Source organism: Perissodus microlepis, chromosome 11, assembly GCF_051167445.1.
Source record: "Perissodus microlepis isolate ML-2025 ecotype Zambia chromosome 11, ASM5116744v1, whole genome shotgun sequence".
Lineage (NCBI taxonomy): Eukaryota > Metazoa > Chordata > Actinopteri > Cichliformes > Cichlidae > Perissodus > Perissodus microlepis.
The window spans coordinates 11,804,976-11,828,401 of record NC_140471.1 but is presented as its reverse complement, the minus strand read 5'-3'; the positions used below and the strand labels follow the sequence as shown (position 1 = coordinate 11,828,401).

The 23,426-nt window shown below is 39.7% G+C and overlaps 1 protein-coding gene across 2 annotated transcripts in view; it reads right to left on the bottom strand.

Moving 5' to 3' along the window:
* triob (trio Rho guanine nucleotide exchange factor b) overlaps positions 1-23,426 on the bottom strand; it is a 112,024-nt gene that overhangs the window by 39,562 nt on the left and 49,036 nt on the right. For both annotated transcript variants that reach the window (XM_084943774.1, XM_084943773.1), the window contains 13 exons: positions 23,211-23,403; positions 22,315-22,419; positions 21,694-22,134; positions 20,793-20,915; positions 14,855-15,046; positions 12,182-12,313; positions 10,972-11,202; positions 9,743-9,865; positions 9,290-9,481; positions 7,552-7,721; positions 7,094-7,268; positions 1,133-1,328; positions 615-781 (listed from right to left, as the gene is read on the bottom strand). In XM_084943774.1, the coding sequence (XP_084799900.1) occupies positions 615-781; positions 1,133-1,328; positions 7,094-7,268; positions 7,552-7,721; positions 9,290-9,481; positions 9,743-9,865; positions 10,972-11,202; positions 12,182-12,313; positions 14,855-15,046; positions 20,793-20,915; positions 21,694-22,134; positions 22,315-22,419; positions 23,211-23,403 (2,440 nt within the window). The remainder of the gene's footprint in view (positions 1-614; positions 782-1,132; positions 1,329-7,093; positions 7,269-7,551; positions 7,722-9,289; positions 9,482-9,742; positions 9,866-10,971; positions 11,203-12,181; positions 12,314-14,854; positions 15,047-20,792; positions 20,916-21,693; positions 22,135-22,314; positions 22,420-23,210; positions 23,404-23,426) is intronic.

The window sequence follows — 23,426 nt, the reverse complement described above, 5'->3', positions numbered from 1 at the left end:
TTTTTCACAGCACTCTTATCTCTATCCGTCATAATGCATGATGCCATGCACCTGGACAGATCAAAGTGGAGTCAAAGAAATTCATATTTAGTATTCTGATGAAAATTTAATGATGGATCAATTATTGCACTGCAAACTAAATTTGCTCATTACTGAATATTTTTGGGAGAAGCAGAATGAATACAGTTAAGAACGAGTGAGAGAGACAGAGAGAAATTGTTGACACAGGATGAGTCATCTACCCATGGTCATGTACAGACACAACATAGTATGTGCTAAAAGGCCGCACTATCACTCTCTGCTGCAGATTCTCAGTATGTTAGCGCTGAACTGCCAGAACAGATTTCCATTCAGCAGCGTGACTACAGGAAAAAAGAAGACTCATGTGAATATTCATGTGTGACTATATGTATGGGACACATATATGCAGTTCATAATAAATAAATATATTATGAGTTACCAGATGTCAGAAAACAGTTTCAGGCTTTGTATGCAGTCATTGTTCTTTTTCTAGCTTTTTTCTGCGTTGCTTTTAGAGAGCTTTTGAAACCCAAGTTAAATCTTAATCGCTGCTTTAGTGTTGCATCTTTGTCTCCCCTGAGTCACATACATACCTGTTTGACTTCAGCCTGCAGATGCCTTAACTGGACACACTGCTCCAAGTGTCTCCTGTGCTGTTCTGCGGCGAGATCCAACTCCTGCTGCTTCTCGTGGAGAAACTCCAGCAGGTCCTGAACCCGTGTGGCCATGTCCACGTCTCGGTCGCATAACAGCTCCACACCTGCAGAAAGTGGACATTCTGTTGTGTTACCAACACTGAAAAAGGTTTTCTAACATAATCAGGATGGTTATACTATACATCACTATATTTCCCAGCATCCATACAACAGCAGCAGCCACAGCTGGATGGCTTCCTATTTTTACACTCTACAAATTATTCATGGAAGGCATGAGCAGAGGAATGAGCTGGGAAATGACAATGTAGCAAAGGTTTGGCCTACCAGAAGTCAAATAAGGGACTGAGCTCCCGAGGGTATTTTAGCCCATGCAGAATTTCCCCTAACGACTGGCACTGGGTCGCCCCCTTGAATAAATACTCAAGGTTTAAATGTATTTATATTCCCTAACTCACCAGACGCCTGGACCTCCGTGACATACTGCAGCAGCTCTTGTCCCTGGTGGATGACATCAAAGGTGAGGTTGTTCATGGTAAGAGCTTTGTCTGCATGATGCTGCAGCCTCTGCTCAGCCAGTGTGAGATCCTCCGTGTCAAAGTCGCTCATCTGCTGTGACAGTTCCTCATTCCATGACTCCAGGTCTGAGATGATCTGAGAGGGGCAGAGAGGGTTAAGGCAGGAAGAAGGGCTAACATGCACATAAAATGGGAGAACGTTTCCTTTTTGTATTATTATTTCCAAAAAGGACAGTGACAATGAAGAAACATTTGCACCAACAGCTGTGAGCTACTTGATCCCAGCAATTTGTCTTCTACACCACAGTTACCCCTCGATCTATATATATATGTGTGTATTTTTGGTTAGTTAAAATCATTTTGAATGTATGTTCATTTGGTGTTGAAAAAGGGGGAAAATAGATACCAAATGACTATGAATTCAAAAAAAAAAAAAATCAGTGTTTCTATGTTTAGATATTATCCTGCTAATTCAAAGCCAGATGCCTGACAAAAAAACAAAAGAAGAAGAAAGAGGGAAAGAATTGCATTTAAAAATATGACAGCTGTTTCATCTTCAATTAGCAACTCAAGCACTTTAAGAGCTGTAAGCCAGCAGCGCGCTGGCTTCCACAATAATGGATAATATATTACAAATGGTAATAAACGGCTGGTGGAGCAGATGTACCGAGATGTCAGCGCTTGTCTCTGACTGCCCACACAGACTGAATCATGATACCAGGAGCACCTTGATCCTGGCACCATTCAGCTCTGTCTCCATGCTGTCTCGAGCTTTTTTGTCTTTCTTGTTTTCAAACCATGACTTATAGTTTTGTTGTTTTCTAGAAGGTATTCACCTCTTGCTCTGCAGTCTTTATTTATTGTATCAAGAGAGAGAGAGAATCACGTTTTATGAATACTGTTATTACAAGCAAACTTTTTTTTAACTAAACTTGACTTTACACATTCCAAAAGCACTTTAAGCACACAGGTATGGTGGGGAATCGCATCTTAATGTCAGATCTGAGCTTTAGAGGGTGATATTTACAGTGCTGCATCGGCACTAAATCAACTTATCAGATTTCAATATCCATGCTTTGTGCTGTTTTAGTAATATGAGCAAAATCCTGAAGTTTCTTTCGAGGTCTGACCCTAGTCTCTGTCCTAGTGTAACCCAACAAATGCATGTAAAGAATTTAAAGTTACCTTTGGGTAACTTGAGTCACCGTGCCCTAAAAATCAAAAGTCCAGATAAGAATTAAACATTTTCCTTGAAAATCAAAGCTGTCCTCTTCAAATTATAAACAGTTATCCTGTTACTGTCATGGTCCTGGGTTTGTGACCAAGTAGTTTGTGCTTGTCTTGAATTGTTAGGTATTTCTGGAATGAGGTTTAAGATAATGTGTTATTTCCTGAGTATAATTTCCTTCTGTTTCTTAGTTTGGTTAATTCTCTGTTCCCTGTTTATTTTTATTTAGTTCCCTTTTCATGTCCAGTCTTCCCTCTGTGTACCTGTGTTAGTTATTTGTGTCTCCCTGTGAAATCTGTCTTGTCTCCATCTTTATTGGATTTTTTCCTGAGTCGTCTATCTTCTATCTTTCCTCAGTCCCTATCTGGTCCCTCTGTTCCCTCTGTGTCCCTCACTCTCGCTCTCTCTGTCTCTGTCCCTCGCTCTCCCTGTCTCTCTTCCTTGCTCTCCCTGTCCCTCGTTCTCACTTGTGTTCAGTTTCCCAAACTCCAGCAAAAAAGCTGTGCGAGTTCTGAATCTGTCTCCGAGTCTCACACATGACAGTTACACAGAAAACCTCCAACACAGCGAGGAAAAATAAGCCAACTGCTAACAGCCAGGCCAGTGAGTTTCAATATAAGGCAGAAAAATAAAAATCGGGAGACAGTTATACAGAAAATAGATGTTGAAAAAAGGAGAACAGCATTGATGGCATCACATTCCTAATCATATGTGAATAAGTTAAACCTCCTCAGCCAGTACTGTGCTTAATTTAATCTGTCCCTCAGGTACATCCCCTGATCCAGATTGCCAGAGACAGTTATTTTATTCATAATGCAGTTATACTGTACACTGCTAAAAATGTAATTTACTACAGCCTCTACATAATGTGCAATTATACATTTTGCAGTGCTTAAGATTGTTACTGGTGTTCTCAGAGAGGTTCGCCTAGTAAGTGTGAGACAGCTGAGAGCTTTAAATATTCCCCCGAGATACAGAAAACAAGCCACAAATGCCAAATTCCAGCAACAAGAAAAACATTGTGTTTCAAGTGTTTCTATGAATAAATACATATTCTGTGGAGGTATATTCATATTTTAGCAGGTATCAGTCTTCAGCTTCCTGATTTCCTTCTCCTTTTTCACCTCATGACAAAAGCAGACTCAGATGAGAATTGAACCAAGGGGAAAAAAAAGATTCACAAAGTTTAAAACTGATATATTGTAATTATTCAAAGCAATGCATGCATGAAAGTCTACTTCACAGAAAGGTCCTAATTGTAACTATCGAATAAGTATACAAAAGGCGAGATAGACCACTTCTACAACAGAGAACATTACCCTGTCTCCAAATGAAAAAGTGCCTCTGCTTTGTGCACTGTGCTGTAGGAGTTTGGATTAATAGAAATTCCCCTGCCATAAAATCTGCTCTGTACAGAGACACAATTTTTCTTTCAGTTAACACACAGGATAATCTTATCAAGCTTCCATAAGACAATAACAGATAATACCTTCTTAAACCAATATAATGATTTTTACAAATCTGGCAACAAACTTTTAACAAACTTACCAAGCGCTCATTTAGACTCTGCTCTCCTCTCCTCTTACAGTTGAGTAAAATGCCCTCTGAGTACAAATAGACCATTTCCTTAATCTACAAAGTCTGAAATGACTAACTAATGGAGGAGAAGTCTCCCCTCTGACTGATTTGGTCTTGGTGCTATGCACTCATACACAGCTTTTGTCAGGCAATAAAGCACTGAGGGAGGAGTGTGCGTCTCACCTCAACCAGTGCCCTCATCTAACATACACACCCCCCCCCCCAAGTTAAGCCAGGAGGGAGTGTCGTTCTGCAACTGCGCGTGTGTGGAGTGGCAGGAATGCCTTTTCCACTCATCATATTCCTCAAAGTCCCTCTGTTAATCCTGTGTGCAAGAGTGGGTGTACCTGACCTGACACACACATGTAATATACACCCCTTCATTTAATACTAAATTTTAAAAGCTTTACATATTGTAATGTTTTGACTCTACATTATATTTATATACTTATGGTTAGTAGATTCTTCTTAAGTTAACGATATTTTTGTTCAGATGAAGAGAGCAGACAACTCAACACTTAACATGCTAGCTGATATGTGACGAGCATTTTTAACATATTTATCATATGCTACTAAAAACATTACAACCAGGTTTATTTTAAGGTCATAGGATATTAATAGAAACTTATATGTAACCACTGACTGTTTATAGACTGTTAGAGACGCTAATAAAAGTCTTGCGATTCTTACAGTTCTTCATAATATTCACAAACATATGTGAGTCTAAGTCATTTATCAGTTGGGTAACTGTTAACAAATTACCTTTTTTAGTTTTATAAGATACATTTTTGTTATACATTTATTTGCAGTAAAGTATACATTTTTGCAGCTATTACATTTATCAACATTTACTATGTTATGCTATACTATGCTTTATTATGCTAAAAGATGACAAAAGATGCTTATTATTAGATAATTACATAATCATATCGTCATTAACGCGCTCACCAGACACTTTGTGGGGTTCACCTGTTTGACTGCTCGTGAATGAAAATATCCAATTAGCCAAACACAGGCAGCGACATTTACGCATGTCAACATGGTCTTGAGACATCCTGTTCAAACTCAAGCTAAACGTCAGAGTGGGGGAAAATTTTCCCACACTGACGTCTCTAGAGTTTAAAGAGAATGGTCTGAATAAGGGAAAATCAGTGAGTGTGAGTTCTCTGGGTGCGTTATTGATTAGAGCGAATGACCAGATAGTTTCAAGCTGATAGGAAGACAACAGTAACTCAAATAACCACTTGTTACAACCAAGCTGTGTAGATCAGCATTTCTGGACATGCAGTGTGGCAAACCCCGAAGCAGATGAGCTACAGCAGCAGACGACCACCACAGATTCTGCTCATGCCAGCTAAGAACGGGAAACTGTGCCTGCACTTCACACGAGCTCACTAAATTTAGAGAATAGAAGATTTGATAAACGTTTTCTGGTTTCATGAGTCTCGATTTCTGCTGTGACATTCACATGGTAGGGCCACAGTTTTCTGTAAATAGCATAAAAACACAGTCCTATCTTGTATTGTATTAACCGTTAGGGCCAATGGTGGGAAAATATGCGTGACCGATATTTTCATGCCACACTTTGGGGCTCTTAGTATCAACTGAGCATTTAAACACTGCAGTCTGCCTGAGTTTTGTTGCTGACCATTTTCATCCCTTCACAAAGCTGAAATTATCTCAAACTGGTTTCTTGAACAAGACAATGAGCTGACTATATTCAAATGGCATAGACAGCCATAGATCCCAGAGCAACTTTGGCATGTGGTGAAAAGAGAGATTCACATCATGGATGCACAGCCAACAAATCTGCAGCAACTGTGTGATGCTATCATGTCAATGTGCAGCAAAATCTCTGATGAATGTCTCTAATACCTTTGTTGAATCAATGCCACAAAGAATTAATGAAGCTCTGAAGGCAAAAGTAAGTCTAATCCAGCACTAGTAGGTTGTACCTAACAAAGTGGCTGATGAGTGTAAAGTAAAGCCAAGAGATAATCAGGAGACTCATTCTGTGGGCTTTCCACTTACCATCATCATCATCATCATTATCGCAGGATCACCAAACTAAGTTGTTAAAGTCATCCACTTACCATGAGTGCTGGTGCTCTATCGAGTAGCTGTTTAAGCTATTTTTATTCTGGACCAAAAACACTAAACTTACCACCCACAGAAACCACAAGTGATGAGTTTATAATTGAAAACCATTTTCCAAGATTAATATATTCATTATGTCCTCAATAATGACTTTCCACATCTCTTCTTCTTACTTACGTGATTCTTATTAATACAAGCCTGCATCTCTTTTCAGTGCGTTTGCTTCTAAAGTGCCTGAGTGTAATTCTTCTGTCAGCACAGTATGGCTCAACAAATCTAATTTGATAGCCATGATAAAAATAAAAGCAATGCTTTCTCTCTTTCTTTCTTTCTTTCTTTCTTTCTTTCTTTCTGTTTTTTTAAGAGCAGCCCTTATTTCTGAGCACCAGCTGAGTACAGCGTTCACTCTCACAGCAAGATGCTAAGGAATTAGCAAACTGCAGACTGGGGAGGGGGAGACATAACTGGAGCGAGTCAGTGGATGAGATTCATCGAGTGGAACTAAACACTTTTTTAATGTAGTGCACGTGTGAGTATGACTGTGAATTTAGCCGAGATTTAAACCAGCTGGAATCCTCACTCCAGGACTGAATCTTCCTTTCACACTGTAATGGTCCATCAGCTCACAGTCACAGTCATTTTGGTTTGCCAGTAAGCCCGCTGTCACATGTAATTGATCTTTTCAACAGCCAATAAGAAAAAACAAATTGGCTGATACGATACATTCTGTTATTTCTTTCTTAGGATATCACATGTGTAGCACTTTGTTTTTCATGTCCAAACTTTTAGTCTTTTTGGTCCCTGCTGTACACCTTAATTTCTCCCTTTTCATTGCAAACACCTTCCTGCAGTGTGGATGTTTGAAACATTCTGTCTTCGCTTTTACATCTAAAGATCACGAGTTCTACTATTCTGGTGTTTCCTGTTCTGTCTTCCTCACTCTCACTTTAAAAATAAATATGCATCATACACCAACCCTCTATTTTCCGCCTACTTACGTCAATTGCGTCCCTTTCAAAGATGCGGAGCTGGAGGAAGAGCTCAAGTTTGATCTTCCTTTCCTGGAACAACTCCTCCATCTGGCCCTGGGCCTCGTCCAGCTGCTGCAGCACGCTCTCAATGTGGGCCATGGAGCTGTTGTGCGGAGTCTTGTTGCTTGAGATGGCAGAGTCTCTGTAAGCAGGGGTTAAATGGAGAGGACTTTGTTCCCAATTTTTGTCAAGTCATTCTTTTAGAAATCACCCTCACCCATTTTATCCAGTGTATACTTCTATCAGCGCTTCTTGTTTTCCTTTTATCTCATGAACACATGATTGTTGAATAATTGGAAAATATGTGTAACCCAAGGCCATCTCCAGATAGCAAATGTGACAGATGATCAGATGAACATTGAATATTACAATATTCAGACTTTAGTGAGGCATTTAAAAATGCAATAATACCAATAAATGATCACCTGAGCTGTTGTATGAGGTCCTCTCCTTCCTTTATAACATTGACTGTTGCCTGCAGGGTGGTCTGCTGCTGCTGGCCGAATCGCTTGATCAGATCCTGGACTGCCTCGACTGACTCTGCGTAAACATCATCCAGCAGTTCTTTCTGAAGCTCCTCCAGCCATGTCCACAGCTAAGTGTGATCGACAAAGAAAAAAAAGCCAGTTCAAATGTAGAGAAAAAAAGCACAATAATCTGCAGACACATGTTTGAGGGTGGTGCATATAGTGGTGTGAGCTAAACAGAGATCTAAGAATAAACAGACAAGCTGCCAAATGGATAGACACGAGATATGAGACAGAAATCAACAACAAATCAAATCCAACCAGTTCTTTTCAAAGCTGGTGTTTTGTGAATGGTCATCTTTGTAACAGATTAGCCATCTGGGTGAATTGGCTCAGGGTACTGAAGCCCTGGCATACGGTCCAGGCTGCAGGGGAGAGACCCTGGCACCCATTGCTTGTCTAACACCCACGCTGCCAACACAAAAACATGCCTACTTTTGATATTGTTCACTGCGTTAACTATGTTACATATTACATGGTTTCCATACTGACACAGACCATTAAAAATGTGTGAAAAGTGAAATCAAGTGAGCGACTAATTTTTCAAAACAAATGCTTCTCTCTTTGTCAAAGCCCTTGTCTGAGAATTTCTGATTAAATAAAGATGGCTACTTTTATTAGTCCGAGCCTTCTGATCAGTTAGCTTCATGGAAAACTGGTGCAGGTAAACTGCTTCTTATACAATGTAGTTCATGCCTTGTCATCACAGTAAATTTGCCCTCTATCACACTGGACTGCATCCAAAGGATTCTGCAGCACTTGAAGAAGTGATGGGCAGCAGAGTTGGAAACATTCACTTGTACAAACATATGCATGCAGAGAAAAGAATCATAGTGGCACAAACACACACACACATGCTCAGAAATGCACGTGCGCTCACACAGATAGCGTACTGCTATCATTGTGAGCTGACAGATGGGATGAAGGAGATTAGTCCATATGGGCATTAAAGACTAACTTCATTAATAATACCTAGGCTCTGACTGTCTATGAGTCTATGTAAACAGGATGTAGTGTTAACACATGCAGAGAGCACTGCCTTTCCGTCTGGGAAGGTTAATTTTGACAGTCAAAGATGCACAAAAGAGTTATTTCAAGGAGTGCTTAGCACAAATGCATTTTTGCAGCTCCCTAAAGGCTTAAGAAGACAACCTAAAGACCCGCCTGCCTTAATCAAAGTCAAGGAAAAGGCAGATGAGGTCAGATTGCCCTTGTATGGCATGTGAATGGTTACAACAGAGGCAAAAAGAAAATTATACTCTTTGTTTTTTTACAAACAGCATAATGATTGTTGCAGGAACACATCTGGAACCAATCTGATGCATTTATACAAACACACTTTACATAAATTGCTACGGCTATTCAACATAGCCTGCATGTGAAAACCGCCAGAGCAAAGTTAGCCTGCGGAGTTTATTGCATTTCAGCTGGAGCATCTCTGCTGCAACAAAAATATGAAGACAGGTAACTCAGTTTAAAATATGTTTCTTAATACAGAATAAACATCATTGCATCATTTTTATACACACTGTCCTCTTACTGTATTAGTCGCATTAAATTCTAGCAATAAGCAAAACAGAGGAGTGAAATCAATGCTGCAAACAGGACAAGTTGAAGCAGGGAGAGGGACACACACCTCTTTGACATGTGTGTGGAAGGCAACAGACATGTCCAGCAGCACTTTACGTTGCTCGACACGTCGCACAAAATCCTGGATGCGGTCTTCAAGCTGGTGGGCGGCCTGGTAAATTTCCTCTGGGTCGCACTCTCCGGTCTGGGCCAGCTGCTCTGCAGCCTCTAGTAACTTGTCAGCATTGGTGTAGGTGTTCTGAAAGATTAAATACATTTAAAATGAGAATATTCTATCTCTTCCAAGTGGCCTTTACAAGAAGAACTTTACTTACTTTCTCTTGTCATTTTTGTCACAACTTATTAAACTGAACTTACCAACTCAACATTTTGCTTTGTTTTGTTTTGGGGTTTTTTTTGTCAAGTCTACACAGTGGAATACTGTTTTCAGGTTGTTGCAAAAATAAGAAATTGATGGGAAAAAGTATGTCACAGAACAAAACGTGTTTGCTTTGCTCACCTGTGCAACCTCTTCAAAGTCTTCATGCCTTTTCTGTAAAGCCCTGGCTCTGTGCAAAGACTTTCCAACACCTGTATGTTTGCTAAGGAAGGCCTCACCGTGATTTTCTATCCAGTCCAGCACCTTTAAACACACACACAAACACATGTAAACAGGTAAAAATAAGTAGTGCATTTGAGGATGCAGTACATATTTTCCAGCAGTAGGGGGTACAATCGCCTGCATTTAGACCACATTAATTACAGCAGTCTATAGATGTCATCTCTCTGCTTCTCCCCACCCCCTTTTCTTTACTCCTTTCCTCCATATGCAGTCTGTCATGTTTAAATTACAGCCTGGGTGACTGGGTTTTGCTTCAGTGTAAATCCAAAGCAGTGTAAAGAGTCAACATTCCCACTGTGGCTGTGAACAGATATAAGTCTTTGTACTTATTAATAACCTTATTATTTATTAAACAGATGGCCTAACTCCATCTGTTTCTATGTGGGGTTGTGAAAGGGATTTTCAACATCTCTGAGAGAATATTTTGATGAGGCAAACACATATGAACATGCACACAATGCCCTCGACACATTATGTGACAGTAAATTGCATCACCATGGAAACCACTACCAAGAGAAAAAGGTGATAAAGAAGAGATGGGGAAGACAGAAGCATAGATGTGCAGCAAGAATGAGTGAGAGAGAAGGAGAGGTGGAAGAGGGGAGAGAGGGGTTCATGCCCAGAGGACAGAAATACACCAACTCAGAACTTTGATCTAAGAACTTGATCCCACCACAGCCACACATAGAGACACTCACTCAAAACAAATTAAAAAAAGCCCAGATGAAGTTAAAAAAAGCTACTGAAATAACTGGAGATTATTATATCATATTCTTAATATCACCCCCTCATTTTTTTAATTCAATTTCCAGTATGAACTGGAAAATACAAATATTTATAAGATTCAATAACCCTAAAATTGACATATAATGACAAGCCTAGGAAATCGCTCTTCATAGACATCCTCTCAAGCTCTCAGAGTAAAAAATGCTTAAGTGAACGGATTCCTGGATTGGATAGTTAAGTAGCCAGAGTACAGACAATTTAAGTCTACAGGGAAACTAATTCAGACATAAGGGCAAGATGGGACAGCACTTTATGCAATTCCTACTGTACTGTCGTTGTGTGGGCGTTGAGAGTCTCAGCAAAGCCAGGTTTTGCTGTGAATGTTTGCACACATTTCTTACTTGCTGTACATCCTGCTGAAAGACACACAGCTGCAGGCGCTGATGCAGACGGACTTTGCGATGCTGCCAGATGTTTTCCAGTTGCCTTTGATGATGCAACACCTCATGGATGATATCCAAAACATGATGCACAGCCTTGGAGTAGTTAGCTGATGCCATCAACGAATCTGCACTTCCTGGGGTCAAGGGTCGCTGCAGTTTGTCCAACAGAGACTTGCCATCCTGGCTTACCTTTGAAAGTTGATGGGCAGTGAGACATTTAGTACTGGGTGGATCTGATGCGTTTGATGCTGTAAGTAGACTTATAATATTAATATAAATACAAAACTAAAATAATTTGAATATTGTATACGTATAATATATGTTCTTTATCATTTAATTCAAAAAGTTAAAACTATTACGTAATCTATATTCATTTACATGCTGTATAGAAACATTTCAAGGCATTTTATGTAATTTTGAAAATGATGGGCTATGGCTCATGAAAATCAGAGTCTAAGATCTCATATTATTAGAATATTTCCTAAGATGAATAAAAACAGGATATCTAATGCAGAAATGTGGAATTTCTGAAATGTTTGGGCTTCCTCTTGACAATATCGCATAGATTATCTGTGGAGTTGGCTGGCTAGTCAAGCGTACCAGTAACATGGTCAGCAAACCATTTAGAAGTAGTTTTACCACTCTGGGAAGATGCTAAGCATCTCCATAAGGCTTGTCAACAGACTGAAGCAGGAAGTGCTCTAAAATCTCATGGGAGGCGACTACTATAGCACACAGTGGACCAACCACTACTAAATACCAGTAGATAACATAACACCCCTAATAATGTTTTTTTATCTCATCATGTCATGTATGTTTTTAACAGAATATTGTTTTAGATTTCTTAGCTGGAGGCAGTGAATCTACCAATTTCAAACTAAATTTCAAACATTGTTTAATTTGTGTTATTTGCTTTATTTTAAGTTGTGAAACTAACTAAAACCCAAAGAGATGTATCGATGGAGAAAGTTTCCATTGTTGCTGAAGGCATGTGTGAATATTTTGAATGCACGATTTGCATAATCATCACATCTATTGTTTGTATTCCATAGAGTCACAATGATATTTGTATATATATTTGTATACTCTGTGTGTTTGCATGCTTATTTGTGTCACGCACTTATGGTTCGGACGCACTGTCTCTGCAAATGTGCCTGTTCCTACTGACCTCAGAGTATGCTGTGGTGATGTGCTCATACAGCCCCTGGTGATGATGGATTGTGTCTTCCAGATCCTGGAGTTCAGAGGGCAGCTCTCCCTCACCACATGCCTTACACCACGGCTCCACTTTACTCATGTACTGCGAAAAAAGACAGATATACAGTATTTGTATAGAAACACAAGTACAGCATCATACAAATGCTATTAAGACCGAACGAGCAGGTCAGTTAAAGATTACAATAGCTTTAATATGTCTTCGAAAGTCATTTTTGCACACAAATAATAACCCTGAACTTTTCTATCCAGATGGTGGTGCATATGAGAATTTCTATGGGAGGACCAACACAGTCAAAAAGAGAAAAGTAAGACATCACTTGGAAAAAGAAAGACAGAGTGATGGTATTTATTCACAAAACTGTGAACAACTGATGGATTTTGATTTTATTTATTTATATATATATATATATATATATATATATATATATATATATATATATATATATATATATATATATATATATATATATATATATATATATATATATACACACACACATATATACATACACACACATGTCATTTACAAGGAAGACTTGGACATGAAAGACCGCACAGAAAAAGAGCCATTCAGCAAACAACAGTTGTCAACAACTAATGTTCTGCTACTGCATCCGTAAGCAAAACAGTTTAAAGTAGTATTGATCATTTAAATGGTGTCTCATTGGCAAGGTTCCACAGTAACCTCAGGGGCTTTAAATTGGAAAGTTTTTTTTTTTTTTTAATCTAAATGTATAAGTAAGAGTACAAGTAAGAGTAGAAAATTACACAAAGCTGTAATACGGTTTAGATGACAAAAACACATCATTACATAACAGATCATATACTGCATGCTCCAATTATTGTTTGCACAGCATGTACTAAATGAATGTAAGAACTCACAACTTTATAAATATATGCAGATATTCTGATGCTTTCAAGCAGAGCTGCCAACAGCACATTTATGTCTGCCAAAAAAAGTCTTTTTGCACATACAGGGAGTGCAGAATTATTAGGCAAGTTGTATTTTTGAGGAATAATTTTATTATTGAACAACAACCATGTTCTCAATGAACCCAAAAAACTCATTAATATCAAAGCTGAATGTTTTTGGAAGTAGTTTTTAGTTTGTTTTAAGTTTTAGCAATTTTAGGGGGATATCTGTGTGTGCAGGTGACTATTACTGTGCATAATTATTAGGCAACTTAACAAAAAACAAATATATACCCATTTCAATTATTTATTTTTACCAGTGAAACCAATATAACATCTCCACATTCACAAATATACATTTCTGACATTCAAAAACAAAACAAAAACAAATCAGCGACCAATATAGCCACCTTTCTTTGCAAGGACACTCAAAAGCCTGCCATCCATGGATTCTGTCAGTGTTTTGATCTGTTCACCATCAACATTGCGTGCAGCAGCAACCACAGCCTTCCAGACACTGTTCAGAGAGGTGTACTGTTTTCCCTCCTTGTAAATCTCACATTTGATGATGGACCACAGGTTCTCAATGGGGTTCAGATCAGGTGAACAAGGAGGCCATGTCATTAGTTTTTCTTCTTTTATACCCTTTCTTGCCAGCCACGCTGTGGAGTACTTGGACGCGTGTGATGGAGCATTGTCCTGCATGAAAATCATGTTTTTCTTGAAGGATGCAGACTTCTTCCTGTACCACTGCTTGAAGAAGGTGTCTTCCAGAAACTGGCAGTAGGACTGGGAGTTGAGCTTGACTCCATCCTCAACCCGAAAAGGCCCCACAAGCTCATCTTTGATGATACCAGCCCAAACCAGTACTCCACCTCCACCTTGCTGGCGTCTGAGTCGGACTGGAGCTCTCTGCCCTTTACCAATCCAGCCACGGGCCCATCCATCTGGCCCATCAAGACTCACTCTCATTTCATCAGTCCATAAAACCTTAGAAAAATCAGTCTTGAGATATTTCTTGGCCCAGTCTTGACGTTTCAGCTTGTGTGTCTTGTTCAGTGGTGGTCGTCTTTCAGCCTTTCTTACCTTGGCCATGTCTCTGAGTATTGCACACCTTGTGCTTTTGGGCACTCCAGTGATGTTGCAGCTCTGAAATATGGCCAAACTGGTGGCAAGTGGCATCTTGGCAGCTGCACGCTTGACTTTTCTCAGTTCATGGGCAGTTATTTTGCGCCTTGGTTTTTCCACACTCTTCTTGCGACCCTGTTGATTATTTTGAATGAAACGCTTGATTGTTCGATGATCACGCTTCAGAAGCTTTGCAATTTTGAGACTGCTGCATCCCTCTGCAAGATATCTCACTATTTTTGACTTTTCTGAGCCTGTGAAGTCCTTCTTTTGACCCATTTTGCCAAAGGAAAGGAAGTTGCCTAATAATAATGCACACCTGATATAGGGTGTTGATGTCATTAGACCACACCCCTTCTCATTACAGAGATGCACATCACCTAATATGCTTAATTGGTAGTAGGCTTTCGAGCCTATACAGCTTGGAGTAAGACAACATGCATGAAGAGGATGATGTGGACAAAATACTCATTTGCCTAATAATTCTGCACTCCCTGTATAGAAAAGAAGAAATGTGCATCTATTACGTACACATGTATTACTATAATATCAGAAGTGTAATTAATTTTTTGCATCCCAGTACCTGATCTGCTTTCTGGTGGAAGCTGGCAGACATCTCCAGCAAGGTGCTGCGTTCGTCCAGTGCTGCAGCAAAGGCCTTCCACTCTTGCTCCAGCTGGCTTGAGATCTGCTGGATCTGCTGAGAGGCATAGTGGCTGGACTCCAGGAGCCGATTTCCAACAGACATGATTCGATTGATGTTCACATACACATTCTGTTTTTCAGAGAGAAACAGATACAGGGGAAAAAAGACATATTAAAAATAATTAATTTCAGTTCTATGCAAAAGAAAAGCTACATTTATATAAAGAGTGCTCTTGTCGTTAATATTTGGACATCTTCAGTGTAGTCTGTCATTCAAAGTATATCCAGTCTTCAAATGGCCCAGACTGTCACTGTTCATTCAAAGCAATTAAAGTTATATGTGGAAAAAATAGTGGCTAAAATTATTTATTACATATTTCACCTCTGTCCTCACACACACACACACACACACACACACTTGGGAGACATACTCCATGTGAATAATAAAAAAGCCCATTTGCCTCTTAATCTTTCAGTCTTTTTTAATATATGGGCCCCAAGCTGTTTTGTGTGGATAGGCATGGATCAGCAAACGCTAATTAACAACTGTGTTAACAGTGTGTTATTATTCTATTCAATTACTGCTCCTGGAGCCTATTATGGCTCTTAGCTAGCTTGTTTCAATCACAATGGGAAGGAAAGATGAACCAAACACCAGCTACAACCCTTAAAGCAGTTTTCATCAAAGCTGTGGACACTGGATTTACTTTGTTCAACTCAGGAAGCTTTGAGTTTGTCTGTTTTTATATTAGGGTTTAGAGAGATTTTAAACAGCTCTGCATTTGCGTGTACTGTAGAAGAACAATCCATACTGTGCAGAATCAACACTGAAACGTGCTCGATACAATCTGATGTTGGTTCAAGGATAAGAGCGACAGTGGTGAGCTAAACAGCACGGCTAACACGAGTTCAGCTTTTGAATACACAGCAGAAGTTAAGTTGTCATAAATAAAAGCATGGCGGTTAGGACTAGAACTATTATAATCCCATAATAAATCTTACACATCAAATGCCACAGGAAGAACTGTCTCTGAGGTTTTATGTGGTATTAGGGACTATTGGGATTTTGGGGGGACCTCCAAATCACACAATCATTCAGGGGAAGAGAGGAAATGCAGACATGTTGGACTACTTCGGGTGGTAATCTAAAACTGATGGCTGAAGGAGAGAAGGGAGGAGCAGTTGGGAGAATATAAATTTAAAAAGTGTTTTTAATTTAAAACTGATGGTGCCATAGGGAATGAGAGTGGCTGTGGGAGAGAAAACAGACATAAATACAGAAAATGGAAAAGAGGACAGGTCCCAGAAATGAATCGATCTGTAGAAATAGACAGTGTCTATCCTGTAAATGAAGCACAAGAAACAGTAAAAAATTCCAAAACCTTAAAGCTTTAAATACTTCCTGTTTCTAAAATGACCAGTAACCAGACTTGCTGCTTTTGTTACAATATTTACTGAAGTGAAAAATTCATGGGTAATATAGGGATGTCAAGCAATATAAAAATATCTCTGCAATGTGCAATTCTTCAGCTAGCTATAGGTTAATATAAATGTAACTTTGCAGGACGTGTGAATTTATGCTAACCATGAACAGTATGAATGAACAAACCAGTCATATTGGACAGGATCCTAATTCAGTCAGCAAGTTAGCTGTATGGAGATGACTGGCTTTGTAACATGAAACACTAGTAAACCCAAAGCGTCATTTGTAAGATTCCTTTACTCAAACAATGTAAACCCAGTTTTGAATAACTGGGTTATCTCACAGTTCACTTTCCCAACACCCTGTGCTCCAGCTTTCCAGTTTTCACAGGAACTACTCCTAATCTCTGTGAACCATCTCTTTGTATACAAACTAAAGGCAAATCATCTATTTGCCTTTAGGAATTTTTCTGGGTTTTCCATTTTTTAGTCCACTGAACAAGATACAGTATCAAAATCCCTCCCGAATCCTTTGGAATTCAGTCTTTTTTTGTAAACATTCATTCTTCTTTTCTTTTTTTACATTTTTATATAATATATGCTGTTATATTCCAGATGTAAAAAGTAGCTGCCCGATGCTTCCAGTGAAACCTTTTTACATTGGCCCCTCCTACCAAGTCATTTGCATCGATAAAAATCTGTAAGGTATTTTAGAAAAACACATCACACAGTCACTAACAACCAAAGACACCACTCAGCAATGGCGGAGCCGGCAGCAGAAAACGAAGATTACATGACAATGGATGCTGACCAGTGGTCAGAAGACGACAATACTTATGAAGTTGCAGACACACTCGGTATAGATTACAACGCAACGAGGGACTCAAGAGAACAGCAACCAAGCCCTGTGTTCAATGGTAAGAACAGAGAGGAGCTGAAAAATCAGAGAGCTGCGACAAACGCAACACTGCCAAACATCGGAAACCAAAGCGAAGCCACCAACTGCCCCCCCTCTCTTAGGTACAAGACTATCAGATGGCCGGCGTTCAATTCCAACAAAGGAAAAAAGCAACCTCCTGAGTTAGGTAAGACAAATATTCAAATTCAGACGATACGAACACATTAAATACAAACACACAAAACTATTAACATTATTTTCTCATTAGTTTTTTTCAGGCATGCTACAGTGTGTCTGGCGGTTCTGTGTATTCTGTTAATCAGCGTACTCATCTGTGTGAGCATTGCTTGTGAGTCTGAACTTCACTTTCGTTAAAATCATAATGTTATGACATGTTACTTTAACTGTCCATAGGACCATGAACCTGGAATAAATCTTCTTTGCACTGCTGTCCTTTGTAAAGAATTACGTCTGTATGTGAGCTTCAGTTGTACATGAACTCATAAACATATCAATCCTTTCATAATAGGTGCCACTTTAGCTGGGCATCAGATGAAGTTGACTGAAGAAAGCAACAAGCTACGCGGAGAAAACAATAAGTTGACGAATCAACTAGGCACGTAGTCAATAAACACAAAATCAGCATTAACATCTTCAAAATTCAGCACAACTCCATGACAACAGAGTGCAAAAAACACAAAATTATGACATAATATGAAGACAAAGTCCAGTCTAAATCCTTGAGCAAACAGCTTCTTAGATATATAAATATATATTTATTTTAAAGTGTACTTTTTTGAAAAAACCTGCTTCTGTATTTACAGATAATTTAAGAAACGTTTCCACAGCAGCATATGATGTTTCCAGTGATGCCTTCCCTGCCTGCCTCTCTGGAAGAACATTCTTTGTACTTAATTATGAAGTACTTGATGTAAGAAAGCTCTTTTCCTGTATCTCTATGTGTGCGTGTGTATATGAATGTTATGGGTATAAAACATTATGCTCAAACTTAACAGCTTTATTTATCTTTAATGCAGGATATCATGACAGAGTGCTACTTCTATCTGCGCAAAGTCAGCATGGATGGTAAAGGCTGCAATAGCACATTTTCTTGGAGGTGTGCACGTACCTTTCTCTGAGACCGCAGCAAATATACAAAACGACTGCTTGTACAGATCATGGCATTTCTAGAGTCTGATTTCGGGCTTATATTGCAATATTTTTTGGACAGTTGTTATATTTGCTGCATAACATACATCATGTGTTTCCTTCTCAACAAATATGACTAGAAACATTTCGACTCCACACATGACAGTTCGAACAAATCTACTAGCAATGCTTATTAAATTTAATCATTACAAGATACCCAAGTCCTGTGGCTTCAACACAATCCCACCATCCCCTCCATCACCTGAGGCCCGTGGATTCTTGTAGTTGGATTTTTAGTTTCTCTTAGCATTTCTATGACCTTTAGCTTAATTTGTTGGGATGTCCACTCCTTGCAAAACTTTCAACTGTCTTGATTTTTTTCCAATTGTGAAAATTGTAGAATTACAGAATAAGTTTGGAAATGTCCAAACAATTGATGGGTAGCAACAATTGCTTCTTTGAGATCATTACTGTTGACTTGCTTCTTTGGCATCTACATCAAACATCTGAATGTGTCGCATCATCAAACTGTTAAAATCTTCAGCAAAACTGTGTTAGTTATCAAAACAAGCCAAACAATCTGAACTATCTGAATGCATTTTGTGATATTAGAGTTTTAAAACCTGTAGTAGTTGGGAAAAAAGGCATCATATGCCACATGTGTAAAATGACGGCTCTATTAAAAGTGTTTAAAAAAAAGCTCCTTGACTCCTAAAGTGAATTTTTAAGTACCTCCCATAGGGGGAGTAACAGTATCATAACCCTAGGGGTTGTATTTTGCAACATGACACATTATCTCTCACATAACAACAAAGAGTCACCATCAGCATTTGGTCCAAACCTTCACTTACACATGACACTCCCATCACTGATGACTGCCTGACACAATACAGTAAACACATGCTGGTGTTTTTTTTTTTTGTTTAGTCACTGGAAACTGGCAAACGAGTAATTGTGTTGTTTCACCTTGGTTTTACTCTTGCTACAATGTTGACACAGTCGGAGAACACGGACACACAAACAGGAGAACAGGCAGTATAAACACACCTACTGACACTGTGTATTTCCATTGTGCTGTGCAGGCAACAGGAAGGGGAAACACCGCTTCCTGTGGAAGAATAGGTGGAGGGGGCGGTGGTCTTTCACTGTTAAACCATCTGTATGCATGTTTGTATATGTTTGTCTACCCCAGGGGTAGGCAACTCCAGGCCTCGAGTGCCGGTGTCCTGCAGGTTTTAGATGTGTCCTTGATCCAACACAGCTGATTCAAATGGCTAAATTACCTCCTCAACATGTCTTGAAGTTCTCCAGGGGGCTGGTAATGAACTAATCATTTGATTCAGGTGTGTTGACCCAGGGTGAGATCTAAAACCTGCAGGACACTGGCACTCGAGGCCTGGCGTTGCCTACCCCTGGTCTACCCTGTCAATATGGGCCTGAGTATACAGTGTAGGTCTGTCTTCTCAGCTGTCTCAGTTGCTTTTTGGCTCACCTCAGCCAGTACAGTTGAAACATCCGGCTGTGGGAGGTCACTGAAACCGCCCTCTCTGGGCTGAATGTTGCAAATGATCTGTAACACCAGTGACTCTATAAGAAGATTTAGGCCAGTTGCCCTGCTCTCCATTGGTTACACTTTTGCACTAAAAATAATTACTTTTAGAAAGTGGCACGGAAAAATGGCAGGCTACTTTGCTGTTCAAATCAGAGGTAGTGGGCTACATCCTTATTGTTTCTCAGATTGTTTTGAAGCTGTTTTTAGTCTAAAACAAATCTACTAATTTAAATGCATCCCACGAAGCCTGGAACAAGCTGGGTTTACTTGCTTGATGATATATGACAAGCAGGAATAACACACCATTATAAGTTATGAGGGTGTAAAAAGAAAGTGCACTGCAAAGGATTGACAAAAAGGATGAAACAGAAACCTTGCAAAGCTTACCAGTCAAACTGTGACAAAGGAAAACAAAGTTAGGGCAGAGTGCATAGTGTGGTGGGTGCAGTGACACAATACAATATCCTCAGCTAAATTTATTAACCAACAGCAGAGCTCTAAGGACTAGAGTGAGCTATGATGTCGCAGGGAGGAGGGTGGAGCAGAGCAGCAAAGGGCAGCACACAGCGGTGGGAGGGGCACAAAGGCAATGCGGGTCAATTATGGGAACAGCACCATGACAAGACATGACAAACTGGGGCAGAGTTGAAGCAGAGTACAAAAAAAGATGAATATGAGAAAAAGGGCATGGCAAGACGGAAGACATCAGTTTCCCCATATAGGGAGAGGGTGGTTTGGGATAAAGGGTGGGGGAAAAAGCATTTAGTGTGGATGAGAGGAATGATGGCAATTTACGATTGCATTACCTGTTTCTGTGCATTTGTATGTGCGTGACAGCTAACGATAGGGTCTTACCATGCAGTTCATAGCGAAGTGGTTGTGCTGCGTCTGCAACTCCACAGCATGCTGGTGGTTCCCTCCGATCTCTGTGTAACTGGTCAGGAAAAGCCCCTTGTTGTGCATTATCCAATCAAACATCTACACAGAGAGTAGGTGGAGAAAACACAGTTAGCTTTACAAAAAGCACATCAAATGAAAAGCTGCCCATCTTGTGGTAACTCATAGCAGCAGGAGTGAGAGGCCTTGTTGATTGCTAATTAACCACAACTGCTGAAGAAGGCAAAGGTCATCTCCAAGCTCCTCTGATAGGAAAACTAAAAAACTATGTGTGGGATGCGACCGCTGTTGTTCACCCTCTATTGAGGTAAGAATATGACAAATGTGTGTTAAATACAGGTACTTGCCAAAAACCCTGAAAAGTGTATAGGGCTACAGTTTCCATTAGCACACACTCACACATTACTTAGAATATGAAAAACTCCATTATATATTTCCAAAGGGCATTTAAAAGCTTGTAAACTCAATGGGGAACCAGAAAGCTAAATATATATTTAAAGAATATAAGCAATTTCCAGTGTAAGTGTAAAGATGACATGTATTATGTCCTCCATTCATTTAGAAGGAAAAGAAAATTAATATTCAACACCTGCCATCAGTCAGCTTTATTAAACCTTTACAACCATATTGAGCCTCAATTATCTGGCTTACATGGTAATGACGATGATCATGTTATATTTTTTTATGCCTGAATAGAATTGGTAAGTATGCTCATGCAAAAGATTAGTCAGGAATGACTGCATGTCCAAAAAGTTAAACCGCTGTAGTGGCATATTTAACATCAGGCATACTGCAAAACTGACAACACAATTAACTTTGTGATTAGTTCATTTGTGATTAGAATGATTAGTTCTCTGACCTTCTCAGCATCTTGCTCAAACAGCCGCAGTTGGAAACACTGGTCCAGCTTCAGTTTCCTCATGTGCCACAACTGCTGCAGATTCTGCCGCATCCCGTGCAGCTTATCCAAAACACCCGTCACTTTAGCCACCAGATTGTGCGCGTCCGCATGCACGTGAAACCCGTGATGGTGGTCGTTAGAATCTCCGCTAGCTCCAACACTCCCAACCCCTGCAGTCTGTGACTGTAGCCTTTGGAGCAGCCTCCGTCCCTGTGCGTCGAGCTCCTCTACCGATGCTTTGGTGGCCCTTTTCTTCAGTGCAGCATGTTCTTCCATTAACCGCCGAGCCCCTTCCAGATCCCGTGGGAGATCACGCTGGGACAAGGTTTCCTGGAGTTCTTCAAGGCGTGATAAAGCCCGCGCTGCATCACTGGCAAACGTCTCATAAGAGAGCCGCACCTGAAAGGAAAGTTAAAAGTCAACTTTTTCCCCCCAATGAGGATACGGAATTGAATTTTTAAAAAGATCTGCAATAAGACTGGTCTTTGACTGATGTTTTCTTAAGTAAGCGCACAAAAGATTTAAATTAAAAACCATCTTATGAAGGAACAGATGTAAACAAAAGAAAAGAATCAAAACCTCAATCCATTCATCATGGTTGTATTCTAGGCTGCCCTCGAAGTCGGCTGTCAGCTGGGAAGGGTCCACAATCTTGGTTAAACCCTCTAAGGAGACCATCACCGTCTGGTGCGGGCAGGCAGATTTGGGACACACAAGAAAATAAAAAAGAATTACAAATAGACGAAAGGGCAAAAGAGGAAAAATAAGCACAGTTTACACTAATATAATCACCACCATATTCCAGACTAGTCAACTGTTAAGTTTCTAAAATATTTCCTACTGTAAAAACTTGACTCTAAAGATAATATGCAATCAGTAAGCACTGTACACCCACTGTTTGAATGGGTGTGGTGAGGTGACAAGAAAGACTGAGTTATCTCTCATACGAATGCATCTATCACTGTGATCTGCATGATAAGTAAAACTCTACGGTACTTGATGTGCACCCAAAAATAGTACGTTTGACGTCATACACAAAAAGGAAGAAAAAAAACAAAAAACAAAAATACAACAAGTTGCTTGTCCAAAGCCAAATGCACTAAAGTTAGGAATAAACTCTTTGCCATGTCCTATATATCCTGTTTCCATAGTAACTGGGTCAGAACTAAATATACCACCTCAACATGCCCACACGGGACAGAATCGTGCCACTGACACAAAGCACAGTCCAATTAGAGCTGGTAAAAAAAGGCCAGCGGGTATGCAAAACTAACTAACAGTTTACAACAATTTGCTCATCTGAGCATACGGTACACTGACATGACGAGACAACAAAACAAAATGCATTAATCATTATTTAAAAGAGAAGAAAATCAAGGCAAAAACCAAAAATTACAAAAAAAAAACAAGGTGGAGGGGTTAAAATTATTACCTTTTTATGTTGTACTATTTAAAGCGCGTCGAGCATCACCTACCTCAAATTCAAACTTGGAGCTGCCAAAGTTGGTCCTCTGCTTCTGCCAGAAGTTGTCTGGCTTGATGATAAGAGCAACGTGAATACAAGAAGGGAACGATTCCTGAAGGATCTTTAGCAGAGGTTTGATGCTGTCCCACTTAGAACCACGCATGTCCACAATGACTGTGAAGCCATGTCTGGCCACCTCCTCACTGCAGAAAAAAAGGAAATAAAT